At 47.5% G+C, this 15,225-nt stretch overlaps 1 protein-coding gene across 1 annotated transcript; it reads right to left on the bottom strand.

The window, feature by feature from the left end:
- Positions 1 to 5,550: 5,550 nt before the first annotated feature.
- On the bottom strand, positions 5,551 to 9,884 carry LOC123141776 (pre-mRNA cleavage factor Im 25 kDa subunit 2). Its single transcript, XM_044560855.1, has 7 exons — positions 9,597 to 9,884; positions 9,028 to 9,073; positions 8,780 to 8,873; positions 8,610 to 8,683; positions 7,881 to 7,967; positions 7,689 to 7,799; positions 5,551 to 6,061 (listed from the first exon to the last, which is right to left on the bottom strand). The coding sequence occupies exons 1-7, from the start codon at positions 9,722 to 9,724 to the stop codon at positions 5,990 to 5,992; spliced, it is 612 nt and encodes a 203-aa protein (XP_044416790.1). The 5' UTR covers positions 9,725 to 9,884; the 3' UTR covers positions 5,551 to 5,989.
- Positions 9,885 to 15,225: the final 5,341 nt, after the last annotated feature.

The raw sequence follows: 15,225 nt of genomic DNA, 5'->3' as shown, positions 1-15,225 counted from the left end.
TACATCAGGGACTTTGGATTGACGGTTTTTTAAAGGAAATTTTGAAGATTTCAGTGCTATAAAATTGCTCCCTCTGTAAACTAAGACCTTTTAAATCACTATTAGTGATTATATTAGTTTACAGAGGGAGTAATAGATAAGTTTTTAGCGAGGATGTTTGATGTTTCCACACTTTGATCACAAGCGAATGGAAAGGTTCGTAAAGCTTTATATGTAACCAAACGTCCTTTTGCTGACAATTCATGAAATGTCCAACCCCCTTATAAACGAAAACTAATAATTTAATCAGGCAATTCAAACAGGCCGTGAGATGACCAAATAATAGAATGAGTGCACCCATTTCCTAAAATTCAGTAAAAACATATTTGTAAACTTTGAATAATTCTAGAAAAAAAAACACGCAATATATACTGAGTTGAAACTTACCCATGCAAATTTTCTTACAATAATATGACAACTTTGAGAACATGGGAATGCTACAATTAAGTTCTAAGACTTATAGCATTCTCATTTCCACCCAGCCCAGAAATGGTCATATTATTTCTTCAAAAATTATATGCATAAGTTTCTAACCAATACATGCCTGTCTTTATTCATATTTTTTCAGAACTTACAAAGAATCTAACTTAACTAGGCCCTTCGTCTCGCATCCCTTCATCTCGCAACCACGTGAACAAGCGACTAGGGTTTCATCTGCCGCTCGTCAGTGCCGGAGCCGATCTGCCTCATCTCCCGTGGCTTTAGGGTCATGGACATGTGGTGGATCCCAGCCCTTGCGGAGGATTCCTACTTCATCTTTAGGTGTTTTCACGAGTTCTATTAGGGTTTGTGTTATATTCAAGAAGGCATGGTGGCGGTGGCTCCCTGGAAATGGAGTAAGGTTCTCCTAGCCTAACCTCCATCCCGGCAGTGCGTCTAGCGTCGTCGGGAAGGTGTGTAGATGTGTGTCTCCGGCGGATCTCACGGGATTCAGTTGGTGTTGGTCTCTGGTGATTCCCTTGTATCCAATTTTCATTCATGTGTCTACAGATTCGACCCTTCTAGTCTATATTCTCTTCGTCGGCTACGGTTGTTGTTATGGTGTACTTGTCCTATGGGGAATTAGCATGACGACTTCTCGACTGTCTAGAAACAACTTTTACCCGGATCTGATGAGGGGGTGGTGATGATGATGTCGTGCCTTTTCAGTTCGCTCTAGTGATTGTAGTCGTCGCTAGGTGGTCTACGGACCTTGATGTATTTTTTGTTACTTCTAGTATTCTTTGTACTCCCATCACAGTTGATGAATATCTTGGAAGCTTTTCCTAAAAAATACAAATTGTTTCTTTTAAATTTACGATGTACCTTGATTCCAAAAATCAACTCTACATTATATGGGTTATCCTAGAAAAAAAGGCTACTCAAATGCCTTTATTTTCATAGATATAACATTCTCTTAGAAATATATACCTGATTAACATATTTTAGTAGAAGTCGGCTATTATATTATTATTATTATTATCATTATCCACGAATACCAATACATATAATTAGGCCGGGGTGTTTCCCCTTTTCGAAGAAAAACCAATACATATAATTAAACTACACTATGAGTTGGAGAAAACATATTGTGAAATGGTCAATTTTTCACACTAAACATTTGATGGAAAAGTTTTCCCCAACTTCTTAGAAGGATTGTAGGGCTATTTTATGATGTACCCAAACAACTATTGATGAGGATCCTAAATACCATGTCTTAAAAAAATACATACATATTTCATGGAAATCAAAAACTAAAATGACATCCTCAAATACCATGCCAAATTAACAAATTGCCCATGGATTCGTCTTCCCTCCACCCGCCGCCCCGATGGTTGGTGGTGGGGAGGAGAATCCTGATGCCTTCGCTTCGGTTACAAGTTTACATTCGTTTTCTTAGCCCTCGTAGGTGCGACGTTTGGATGGATAGTGACACTTCTTCTTCGAGTTTGTCTTTCGAGTTCCTATCCTTCTTAAGTTTGTACATCTGGGCGTAGTCGACGGAGTTTCGGCGTAGATTTATGTCGTCTCTTTGAGGCGGTGAGGATATGATTTCTCGTCGTGTGATGAGATTTGATGTCAGGTACTTCAGATCTTAAATTCAACAACGACGACAGTGGCTGCAGAACGCTGGGCCTTGGGGCACATGCACGAAGACTTCACGGTTATCATCGACAAAGTCAAGCCAGCTCTGAGGGAGCAGCGATACGACGCGTTGGCGGCTTGTTCTTGCAATAACAATGGTTGTTTGGTGGTATAGAAATCTCGATATAGGAGCGACTTTTATTATGTCTGAGATGTTTTGGACTTCCGTTAAACTTTTTATAATAGATCTGGACATTTTTTTTTTTGAAAAAAGATTTTAAAAAACGTGCCTAAGCAAACTACACTATCACTCGGAGAAACACACATTTTACGTGTCAATTCGTCGCGTCGGCGGCGGCAATGAGCCTCCCAGGAGCACGCCTCCTGGCCGTCGCCAAGAACTGCACCCGCCGGCAGCTCAGCCAGATCCATGGCCTCCTCCTCACCTCCTCGCTCCACCGTCTCCCGGGCCTGCCCGCCCTCCTCGTCCGCCGCGCCACCGACGTCGGCGACATGGCCCACGCCGACCTGCTCTTCTCCTCGTTCCTCCGGTCGGGGGCGCCGCCCGACGCCGCCCTCTACAACGCCATGATCCGCGGGTGCTCGTACCACGGCCCCCACGAGCGCGCGCTAGAGCTGTTCGACGAGATGCCGCGCCGGGGCCTCGTCGCCGACGGCTTCACCTACCCGTACGTCCTGGACGCGTGCGCGCGGCTCAGCGCGCGGCGGCGCGGGGAGGGCGTCCATGGCCGGGTCGTGAAGGAGGGGCTCGACCACGTGCCGGCCGTCGGGAGCTCGCTTCTCGCCTTCTACGTCTCCGTGTGTGGCGGCGGCTCGCTGGGCGACGCGCGGAGGCTGTTCGACGGATTGCGCGTCAGGTCCGTGGGCCTGTCGAACCACATGATGGCGGAGCACGCCAAGGCCGGGGACGCCGGCTCCGCGCGGGGGGTCTTCGACGCGATGGCAGACAGGGACGTCGTGTCGTGGAACACAATGCTCGCCGTGCACGTCAAGTCAGGCGACATCGCGGCGGCGAAGGAGCTTTTCGCTGAGATGCCGGAGAGGGACGTCGTGTCATGGACGACAATGCTGAGGGCGCTGTCCGTGGCGGGCGACTTCGCCGGCATGAGGAGCCTGTTCAGCCAGATGCCGGAGAGGAACCTGGTGTCCTGGAACTGCGTGCTCTCGAGCTACACCCGGCACGGCAGGTTCTCGCAGGCGCTCCGCCTCTTCCCATGGATGCTGCTCGAAGGCCACACCCCCAACAGCTTCACCGTCGTGTCGCTCCTCTCGGCCTGCGAGCACCTCCGGAAGCTGCGGATGGGCCGGTGGGTGCACGCCAACCTGGTGACGCCGGCGCTGCAGGCCCACGCCGCCGTCGGGACGGCGCTGGTGGAGATGTACGCCATGTGCGGCGACGTAGCCCGCGCGCTCGTCGTCTTCACCAAGATGCGCGGCAAGGACGTGTTCGCCTGGAACGTGATGATCAGGGGCCTGGCGGTGCACGGGCGGGCCGGCGACGCGCTCAGGCTGTTCGACCTCATGAGGCGGCAGGGCTTCCGGCCCGACCGCTTCACCTTCATGGGCGTGCTGCTGGCGTGCAGCCACGGGGGACTCGTCGACGAAGGGCGCAGGGCGTTCGACGCGATGCAGAGGGAGCACGGCGTCCGCCCCTCGCCGGAGCACTACGGCTGCCTGGTCGACCTGCTCTGCCGCGGAGGCGATGTCGATGGGGCGGTGGGAGTGGTGCGCGCGATGCCTTGTCGGCCGGACCAGTGGGTCTGGAGAGCGCTGCTCGGCGGGTGCGGCGTTCGGGCCGGCCTCGGGTCGGCCGAGGTTCCGGCGACGGCGACGGCCACGGGTGGTTGGTCGGAGGATGGCGAGCGTGCGCCGTTGAGCGATCTCTTCAAGATAAGCAAGTAGATATGCGAACGTAATTCAGACGGCGCTGACTGACATGTGGTCGAATCCCTCGTTCATCATCACCTCGATAGCATTGTCGACGACGAGCAGCGCGCCACCACGGCAAAGAACCCCACCATTGCCTACCGGGTCGCCTCTGTCTGCGCCATTATCGAGGAGCACGACGCCAGCAAGACGCCCATGAGCGCTAGCCGAGTTGCTGCCATGTACTCCATTGAAAGGTTGGAAGACTTGTGATGCCCATGGAAGTTGGAAGAGGTGATAAAGGAGACAAATCCTCTAAATTAGCCATGTCGCTCCCACCAACCATGCTCTGCAGATTATTATGGGCTATGTCAGGTTTCATGATATAGCATAGATTAGTGGAAATAAATCTGTTGACTGGGTGTTATGGGCAAGAGGTTTTCCAGGTATGCTCGGTTCAATTGATTGCATGCGTTGACAACAGAAGAATTGTCCCAAAGGTTTGTGTGGGATGTACCAAGGTCACACCAAAGAGAACATCATCATACTCACGCCGTGGCATCAAAGGACTTATAGATTGGCATGCCTGGTTCTCACAACAACATTAGTGGGCTCCAGTGATCTCACATGTTCAGAAGACTTTGTAGTGGGAAAGTGCCGCCGTGCAACAAACAATGGGCACGACTACAATATGGGGTACTATTTTGCCACTGATATCTATCCTCGGTGGGCAGCGTTGTGAAGACCATATCCGATCCTCATGGCAACAAACAAAGCCACTTTAAAACAATACAAGTAACTAGGAAGGAGCTCCAAACTTATTGGGGAATTGTTCGTGGAGTTGCAGTGATGTGGGAATCAAAGACTTTGTGGCAGTTAGAGGACGAGGGTGAGGGGGCAGCCCGAACCCAATATTATTGAGAAGTCTGGAAGAACAAGTTCACATCCCAGAACAAGATATATATTAGATTCAAATTTTCTGCAAATGCATGATAATCTTCTAGATCAACAGATGCATGTGCAACTACCCAATAATCTTGTGGAGCATATATGTACTCACAATGAAAATCAAAGAGCTTAAGTTTGAATTATGCAACTGCAATAAATTTTATGTTTAAATTATGTATTTCACTACCAACAAATGTTAATTACATGTGATTTATATGTATGATAGATATGCATGCATTTGAGGATTTTGATATGAGAAGTGTGGCTGTTCAGCAGGACATACGAGGAGCCATCCAACACTGTCCAGGGTCACGCCTGCGGACATTTAGGGCTTGTTCGGTTGCATGAATTTTGAAGAGGATTGGAGTGGATTGGGGAGGATTCAATCCTCAATAAACTAAAATCCACATCAATCACGTCCAAACCTCCCCAATCCTCTCCAGGAGAGGTTTAACCGAACATTGCCTTAGGGAGGGCGGTTTTGCCAAGTCCGGCTATAGATGCTCCAGCGCCGAATTTGCACTGAGTTTACCGGCTGGTGTCACTCAATCTCCGTGATCTGGCGCTGTGGTATGTTGACCAAAAGGAGGAAAATAAAGTATATAGTGATAATACAGATGACAAGCCAGCAACTTCATAAAATGCATAGCGTCAGTGACGACGAACCCATGCACCGTAGCCACTAGTACTACAGCAGACCATAGCAATTACAGGCATACATCGCCTACGTACGTACGTTACAGGCATACATCTCCGGCCATCGCCTACAGTACGTACACAGGAACAGATTAGCGCACCGCACCGCACCGGAGGAACAACCGATTACCATCCAAACAATAATACACCACGTATCTAACCAGCCTGAGCTTCATTAACAGCACGCGTCGCCAAATAAAAGGCAGTCGGAATGAGCATCTAGTTTATGAAAATCGGCGACTAAATAACGAGTCATGCTAAGTTGATCAGCATCTAGTAGTTTGGTGCTTCGTCCAAGATCCATCTCAGTACATCTTATACTCGACTAATCCTCGCATCTCATCGCCACCATTGATTACGAGCTCACCATGTTGAACTGGAACCTGGACAGCTGCTGCGGGATGGTGGAAATCACTGGTCCGTACCGCTGCATCCACATACAGAACAAAAATCAGACTATTTCATAGGAAGCATCATGCAATAACAAAATTTAGACTGCACATGGAAATATGCAAAGCACTGTGATAAAATAAGCAAATTCTGCATGGTCGTATGAATCTACTAAAAGCTGCAGGTTTCAAGGATCCTATTCCTATCACCTGGCTACAGAGTGAAGATCCATATGGATATGTGACAACTAAGCCAGTATTGACAGCACCAAAAATGACTCACTTTGCAGGTTTTTAACTAGACAGGACATGTACTTTCTCAGTCAAATATAGATGGTAAGTAGGAAAAAAAAATAGTGAAGCAAAACAAAATTGCTTGTAGTGGGATACATCTTTGCGAAGAAAAAAGTATTATCACTGGGCCCCTTTTTAGCATGTGCTTGGTTGGAGGTATGTAATGGAATGGTTCCAGATATTGGTACCATCCTGGTGTTTGGTTGTGAGCACCCAGCAAATCAGAATGAAAATAAGATGGTCCAGATTCACAACATGTTGATAACGCAAAATCGGTCTAAACGACCAATATTCCTTGCTGCATTCGTTCCTCACGTGGTCTCTATCCCACACTCTAAAAAAAAAACCTATCTCTTGTCCATCTCTGTGGCAGCACACACATCTTGGTGGTTGTAAATGGGAGGCGAGACAGCAATCGTCGCTGGGTGGTATAGAAGCAGTGGGCCAGCACTCCTTTTGGAGTGCTGGGCAGCTGCTGTGGGCAAGATGCTGGGCGTAGCAGCTGATGGGACTCGGCATCTGCTAGGAGCCTAGGAGGTGACCAGAACCGTGAGCAGAGGAAGGAGCAGAGGTGGGCTTCCGAAGAGCAAGGGAATAGCATGGAAATGGTCAGACAAATGAAGCTCAATGTATGCATGCCAAAACAAAATCCTAGCTAGTTAATTGTTCAGGTATCTGCTGGATTTGGAGGCACATTCCAGAGTTAATTGTTGTTACATTGCTCACCTCTGTGAGATTATAATTTTACAGTTCTATATGTTGAAAACAGTAGATTATTCAAACGTGCATGTACATTACAATTATTTCCTTAATTTGTCTAAATAGTTGGTTTAGGTGACTAGGTATGTGATCAAGAACTTTGGATGACTAGCTTTTGTGAAGCCTTGCCTATGGACTTCGTATGGTTGCATGGACAGCATAAATAGGTGCTTCATACTTTTAAACTTTCGTCACAAAGTGTGTTATGTCTGATGTCTATATTTGTCATGCGTGTGCATGCTTGTTATTAACTGTTTGTACTGGAAATACAAATGAAATGCTGCTGAAAATTCAAATGAGCTATTGGTGAAATTTACACATATGCAAGAGGCAACATTACTCTTCATATCAAGAAGGGACTCAAACTATATTCATTCCATGCGTCCCTCCAACAAACCACAAAATGGAATCATCCCATTCAATAATGACATTCCCTCAACCAAAAAACATCTGGAATGATTGTATTTTTCGTTCCAAACACCTAGATTTAACCATTCCATCATACTTGGTTCCCAACCAAACACAACCTAAAGGCATATATTTGAGGGATGGGTACAGTGTTTCCAAACAGCACTAAAAGTTAACTTTCACCATAAGAGGAGTGCTGCTTACCTGAACATTGTCATATAGTTCAAACAGTGGAACAGCAAGTAGCTTCAAGTTCCTTGGAACAGCGAAATACTCCCTTTCAGTTAGGTGAACAATGAAAAGCTTCTTGCACTCCTGTTAATCAAATTGGTCATTTCCATTCCTGAATCCCAAATCCTAATAATAGATGGTTACAAGAAAAACTCAAGAGTGTACCTTGGGCTTTGTTATATGTGGAGGGCAGTAAGGATACATCACGGTTTCAAAGTTTGGCCTCCACCATTCAGCAACACACTCACCAACCTGAAAATAACAAGCATATTAGAACTTTATCTGAATGGATACAGTTTACAGATCTATCATTTACATGCATCTCACCACAACAAAGTCAGCATGGTAATTAACAAAACCGGAGCCTAAAGTTACGGTAAGCAGAAGCCAGGACAGGAAAGTTCTCCCTGATTCGACATACTTCATATTTTGGTAAATACATCAAAACCATTACAGAGACATCCGCTCAAAAGTTAGAACCTTGTTATACAAACGTGTAGACGCAAAGAAGATAACATGTACCAGTATGACAGCACACAGTTAGCACTGGAAACTGGATAACAATTTTCTGTAATTAACACACATGGCAATGTTCCAATTTAGGTGCAGCCGCAATATAGCCCATAAGGAGCTATATAATGTTATTGTCTGCATGACTTAAATGGGGAATGACTATAACAACCATGTTAAGTGAACAGGTTATGGGGAGTTGAAATGGAAGTTCAGTTTTTCTTTCTTCTAGATGCAGATAACCTTCTGTGCTACTGGGTTAACTATGATCCAGCAAGGTACAAAGTGACCAGATACAACTTGAAGGCCCCAAAAAATAAGTAATGAGATATGGTCATTCACCATTATAACAAAAATAAAACTGAATTCCTGTTGGTTCATTACCTGCCAGTTAGGTGGAAAGGAAGGTGAGTTAACTGCAAGCTTGCTGCACAGCTTCCTTTTCAGGCCCTCAATTTCTGCAGGATTCCAGTCACATGAGTGAACAGCCAAAGACTCATGATGGTACCAAATAAGAAAGATATGATAGAAAAGCTGAGCAACCAAAAACTCACCACTTTCTCCAGGCTTCAACCGTCCACCGGGAAGTTTGCAAAATGTGTTTCCAATTTGCAACAACAGTATGTGGGGGTGGTTGTGCTCTTGCACCTATACCAGACAATCCAATTGAATATTTCAGTTTATTTGACAAATTACTACAGCCATAGCCAACTGTAACTGCAGGAATTTTACTGACCACTGGATGTTTCAGGCACAAGAATGTAAATAACATTAACTATGAGATGGATGAATACAAACATACCAATAGGATTGCTTCAACACTTGTTCGCATTCCTTCTTTCATGTAGCTGACATTTGCACAAGTAATTAGTAGGTTAACTGATGATCCATTTGACAGAATAAGGTTACACTACTTAGCAGAGTAGCCAAGTGTTCAGGGGATACTTAGGAGACAACATAGAATGTACATAAATCTAGCAACCGGTTGAAGAAACAGTAAAAAAATCTATATGGGCTCCCTTTATGAATTATGATATGATACATATTAGCTTGACATTCCAGGCTAGTATTCCAACAAATTATCATGTACAATGCTCCATAATAGATGCAAAAAACAGTAGACTACATGAACAGTCATAAATCAACTTCGACAGTACCTAAATAAGGGCCAAAGTAAGGCATTCTCAAATTTTGACTAAAATATACAGGAAAGTGGTACTAATGGGGGAGGCCTTCGACCCAACAAAAAACGCAAATGATGTGAGCTCTAGGGTTTAGGGTTTCCGGCGAGAACAAGACACCAGGGCCAGGGGCATGTCTGGATCGGGGAGGCGGGGGAGGGGAACGGGAACGGCGGGGAGGGGCACTCACTTGACCTTCATGCGAGCGAGGCGGTCGGCGACGGAGGTGTCCTTCTCCATCTTGGCCTCCTTGGTGCCGAACGTGTAGTTGGCGAGCGGGTACACGTTCACCACCGGCGAGGACGGAGTGCCCACCATCTCTTCCCCCGCTTCGCTTCGCCGGGCGCTGCCTCTTTCTTCTCCGGATCCGGTGGTTGCCGGCGGTGGCGGCGGGGGAGGAGAGGTGGTGCGGGCTTTTTTTTTGGTGAGGTTCGGGGCCGTTCTTGGCAGTGGGGGGTTTGTGGGGGTGGGTTGGGCGTCTCTCGGGTCTCGATCGCGGGCTCGCGGCTTTGACCAAGGCACATGTGGGCCTTGTGACTTTTTTTTATTTTTCTTTGAAACTGTGTGGGCCTGTAATTTTGCAGCAAAGACCAAGAGTAAGAACCCCTAAAATAAATAAAAAACAAGAGTAAGGAAAAAAAAGATACTACTCCTACCATGGGACACACTTTGCTAGCAATATACTTGTCTCACCCTAGAGCAAAGGAACATACTTTTTTTTTGCATGTAACATGTCTTCTACCCAAAGCTCATATGCAACATGTCTTCTCCATGATCTCGCCCGTCTCCTCTTTCGACTTATTGGCGTTGTCGCCCATCCTCCTCCTCGAACCCTCACCTTCCGTACGTCCTCTTCGCATCATAAATACTCCCTGGGGAGAACTGGCAATAGCCCAGTGGCTAGGTCGAGGTGACGCATCCCGACTGGCCACGATTCGAATGCCATCGGAAGCGAATTTGTGGCATCTCACTTGGGTGGGCTGTATCATATATAGGCCATGGATTGCTCCCCATTGGTTGCTCCCCATTGGCATCTATTTTATGCATCGTGATTCGTGCAAGCAATTTTGTCTTTTTTTTTCATATAAAACATATGAACTTCAAACTTTACAATACAACAAATCATTCTAACTAGAATGTGGGAAAAAACTTTCAGATTTTTTCATGCATCATAAATTTTAAAAATAACATTGTTTGAATAAAAGAAATCTCATTTTCTATATTTATGTCGGACAAAAAAATCTGTAAGTTTTTTCCCGTAGGGAAAGTAGTGGCTGCACCCACGCAGGACATTTCAAAAAATTCTAAAACTTTGTGGGAATGATCATCAACAAATGTTATCGGTGCTTGCAAAGTTTGGTAGTCAAATTACATTCGATGAGCTCCGTACAAAAAAGACAAAATTACAAAAATCTGCCCAAACAGTGCACTTACATTTTGACTAATTTTCAGTGATTTTGTCTTTTTTTGTACGGAGCTCCTCGAATGTTATTTGACCACCAAGCTTTGCAAGCACCCATAACATTTGTTGATGATCATTCCCACTGGCGGAGCTAGGCAACTTCTTGGGGGGGGGGGGGGGGGGGGGGCGCAAACATAAATGTGAACGTTTGGGAGGGGGGCAAAAAACTCTACTTTTCCTAATCTTTCTCTCCAAAAAAAATTCCTTCACATATTTTACAAAAGCTGGAGGGGGGGGGGGAGGGGGGCATGGCCCCCGTAGCTTACAACATAGCTTCGCCACTGATCATTCCCACAAAGTTTTAGATTTTTTAAAAATGTTTTGCTATATTTTCTTGCGTGGGTGCACCTTGGATGCACCGAGCTGGGGTGTAGAAAAACTACTCTTTTTCCCGTATTGTAGTTAGAATGTTTTGTTATCTTGTCAAGTTTGAAGTTCATATGTTGTTTTATTTGAAAGAAACAAAAAGGAGAAAAAAAAGGGAAACATTTACTGCCAGCGGACCGGCCAAGTCTTCGGCCGGTCGCGCCTGAGACGTTGGATTGAGGGCAATCAAACGTTCCTGTCTCGCCCACTATCTGTGTGAAACGGCTTCGCGCGTGACGTGTTAGGCTGGTGGGTCCTAGCCACCGATTTCGTCTCTCCTTTTCCTTCTCAATCGGTGCACCCCGCTCTGTCGCCTGGCCTTATCCTTTCACACTCTTCCTTTTCTTTCTTGTCCGCCATGGACGGCATCTTAGCTCGCACCTTTCCCTCCTTGCGCAGTTCTTCAACCACGAATGCTATGGGCTGCAACGGGTGGTGCGCGAGCTGAAAAGCAACCGCTGAATGCTGCAGAGGTGGCCGTGGTTTTTGCTGGACCGCGCCGGGCGAGCTGCCAAGGTCATCCCGCTGCTTCAACCGGCGAAAGGTCTTCGCGCCGTGGGAGATGGGTGGCGGGCTGCGGGCGATTTTTTTTGCTGCAACCGGCCATCAATTTGCTGGAACAGGCATGAGTTTTTGCTACCATCGGCCAGTGATTTGCTCGAACCAGATGCGCCCTCACCACCGATGCGCGAAATTTGCTGGAACTAGCTTTTCTTTTTGCTACATTCTCTTTCTTTTTTGCTACGGCAGAACCAATTCAAGTCTCCCTGCAGAGTTATTTTGCTGGAATCAACGCTTCTTTTTGTTGGAACTAGCAATTATTTTTGCTACAATCAACTACTGAAGTTCTCCCTGTTGAGGTTAATTTTGTTGGAACTGATCACTTTTTTTGCTGGAACCTTATAATGATTTTGCTTCAACAGACAACCAAGGATTTTGTTATTTTTTGGATCTTTTTTTGCTGGACATGATGGTCCAAGCCGACGACCACGGCGAGCCGGAGGCGAGGCTACGCTGGGGATGCTGCAATCATGACACCTGCGAGCTGGATCTGGCTGTTTTTAGAGCTTCAACCTTGATGAATCGCGCCTGGAATCAATGGGGACGTTATGCAATCGCGGCGGCCATAGAGCGGGACCTCGCCGGAGCTCGTCGGGCACGGCTACAATGGCAACGGGGAGGGGTGGTGGTGGTGTGCCCGTGCATCCCCTTGTTCTTCTGTCGAGGAGTGGAAGGAAGAAGAGGACGCAGAGAGGCCAAATCCAACAGTTATTGATCGGGTGGCTGTGCGTTGACCGGCCCAAATTTGGGTCGGTCGACCGGCGCCCATCACTGCCCAAAAAAAATCATATAGTAAGTTTTTTTTATATCAAAATCACATAGTAAGTTAATTGTCTAGCAGAGACCTCAAAGCTATATTGGATGGTAAGGATAGGAGGTATCCACGAGGCAGAGCTCTAAAAATCCACTTCCCCACGGCCACGACCTCGTTGCCTTCCGCCGCCGCGAACGCGGGCGCCAAGTACCCAGCCACGTCTCGCTTCCATGCAGTCAGCGCCATCGCCGCTGGTGGCCGGCAACGGAGGCAGGGTTGTTGGGAACGAACGGGGAAGCCAGATCGGGCGGCTTCATTTTCCCCGTCGCTACTAGTGTGATTGGTTAGGAGCCTGACAAGAGACAAGCGGATCATCATAAAAAGGAGGATCAAATTGGCTTAGTAATTATGCTAGCGGCGCCGCCAAATGGTAAGTCTTCTTCGGTCACATATGTACAGCAGCATCATGCTTTTGTCAGCTACTCAGCTTCAGCGGTCGGAACATCACCGGGAATGGCTGCTGCAGGCTGCAGCAACCATTTTTCCTGCGGCTAACTGCTTGATAGGGGCTTACTAGTATCTCTATAGATCAAGTAGCATAGCTCTGTCGATTACAAGGTGGAGTGGCGATTACAAGAATGGTGGAGACGAACTAGGGTTCACTCGCGCAGGAGGAAGGGGAATTTTGGTAGGTAGCCGCCGGGTGCCGATGCCGTGATCCTCTGGATGACTGGGGCTGCATCGCGTCTTCCTTCAAGTAGCGATCGCCTGGGCTTCAGTGAGTCCACTCTGGCCCGTGGACTCGCGTGTTGGGCCGCTTGAGCCTGCTGGGGCGCTGGGCAGCATTGTTGCTGTTGGAGTGGCTGCCCAGTGGGTCCTGCGCGTCGGGGTCGCTAACATCCCCCTCTTCTTGAGACGAGGCTTGTCCCCAAGCCTCAGAATGCGGGAACCTCGCCTTGATGCTGTCTTTGTCGTCCCAAGTGGTGCCGAGGGAGGCGGAGTTGGACCACCGGACCTTCACTTGTTCGCGCATGGAATTGTTCTTCCGGCGCCAGCGAGTTTGCAGGATCTCCACTGGCACAGCAAGGTCGTTAGTGCAGTGTGGTAGCTGAGTTTCGACAACAATACCTGGAAGGGTGGCACGGCGGAGCGACATGTGAAACACCGGGTGGACGGTGGCTTGTGGTGGCAGTTGAAGTTTATACGCCACATCGTTAATTTTGTCGATGATAGTGAAAGGTCCGTAGTACTTGTAGCTCAGCTTGTGGTTTGCTCTCGGGGCGACTGAGGATTGGATGTATGGTTGCAGCCTGAGAAAAACACTCTCACCCACTGTGAAAGTTCGGAAAGACCGTTTCTTGTCAGCTTGTTGCTTCATGATCTGTTGTTCAAGATGGGAATGGGCCGACCCGGACCTGGCCTTGGACCCGGCCCTGTGGCCCCAAGGCCAATATGTAAGGCCATGGATCAGCCCATTTCATCAGAAATTGGTGGCCTCATTGACCCGCTGGGCACATGAGGCCGACCCAAAATCCAGCGAATTCACACTTATATCTCTGTTTACAAAGAAATAGCATGGCGGGTCAGTCTAAATTTCTGAACCATCCTGCTTCAACACTACCAAGCATTAGTCAATACTAAGTTATTTTGAATAGATATATTGTGCTGGATGTGAGGTGCGTACGTCCTGTCTTGTCTTCCCGTGAAGTGGGATGCAGTAGGCTGGGCATTCAGCGAACGATAAATCTCTAATGCATTCAGGCAAGCTAACTAGAGAAATAATCTCTCAATGCATTCAGCTGGCTACTCACGTATTGGACTTTGCATATGTAAAAAAATGATTTAGGCATGACGGGCCACGGTAGCTCGTCGGTAGATACAAGTAACTTATACTGTAGTATCTACTGCCCGTATTAGAATGGGTCGACCCGTCTGACCCAATGGGTTACACGGTGCCGGCTCCACTGACCCGTATATCATTTGAGGCCAACCCACTTGACCCATTGGCCTTGACTTTTTGGGCCGGGTCAGTGACTCGACGGGCTGACCCGGCCCATTCCCATCTTGATCTGTTGTGCTCTGTTCAGGTGCTGCTGTAGCAAGGCTTGCACTGTTTCCTTCTCGTCCAGCCACGATTGGAGCGCAGGAATATAACATGTGCTGTTGGCTGAAATTCCCCAGTGGCGAGGTTCATACCCAAACATGGCTTTGAAAGGAGTCATGCCAATGGCTGAGTGATGAGCATTGTTGTATCAGAACTGAGCCAGAGGTGTCCAAAAACTCCACTGCCTGGGGCAAGCTTGAGTGAAACGGCGAAGAAAAGTCTAGACGCACTGATTGACGCGCTCGGTTTGTCCGTCCGTCTGCGGATGGTTGGCCGTGCTGAGCCGGAGTTGAGTGCCCGTTGTACGAAACAACTCTTGCCAGAATTGACTTGTGAACACCGGATCTCTGTCAGAGACGATTGCTCCAGGCAACCCATGATTCTTGTAAATCTGGCTCTTGTAAAGCTTGGCCACCGACGATGTTGTGTACGGGTGAGCCAAGGGCAGGAAATAGGCAAATTTTGTGCGCTTGTCTACTATCACCAGTAAGCAATTGAACCTGCTGGACTGTGGTAATCCATCCACGAAGTCCATGGAGATGAGGTCCCAGGTTTGTGCTGGAATAGGAAGA

This window comes from Triticum aestivum, chromosome 1B (assembly GCF_018294505.1).
Source record: "Triticum aestivum cultivar Chinese Spring chromosome 1B, IWGSC CS RefSeq v2.1, whole genome shotgun sequence".
NCBI lineage: Eukaryota > Viridiplantae > Streptophyta > Magnoliopsida > Poales > Poaceae > Triticum > Triticum aestivum.
The sequence above is the reverse complement of the archived record's forward strand: the minus strand, read 5'-3'. Positions and strand labels throughout refer to the sequence as shown.

What these genes read in the sequence shown, in the direction of transcription:
- LOC123141776 (XM_044560855.1), bottom strand. Translation starts at nt 9,724, where the DNA reads ATGGTGGGCACTCCGTCCTCGCCGGTGGTGAACGTGTACCCGCTCGCC. An exon ending in CTCGCTCGCATGAAGGTCAA is followed by an intron (nt 9,074 to 9,596) that starts GTGAGTGCCCCT and finishes TGCAAATGTCAG; the next exon opens with CTACATGAAAGAAGGAATGC. An exon ending in AACTATATGACAATGTTCAG is followed by an intron (nt 6,062 to 7,688) that starts GTAAGCAGCACT and finishes ATGTGGATGCAG; the next exon opens with CGGTACGGACCAGTGATTTC.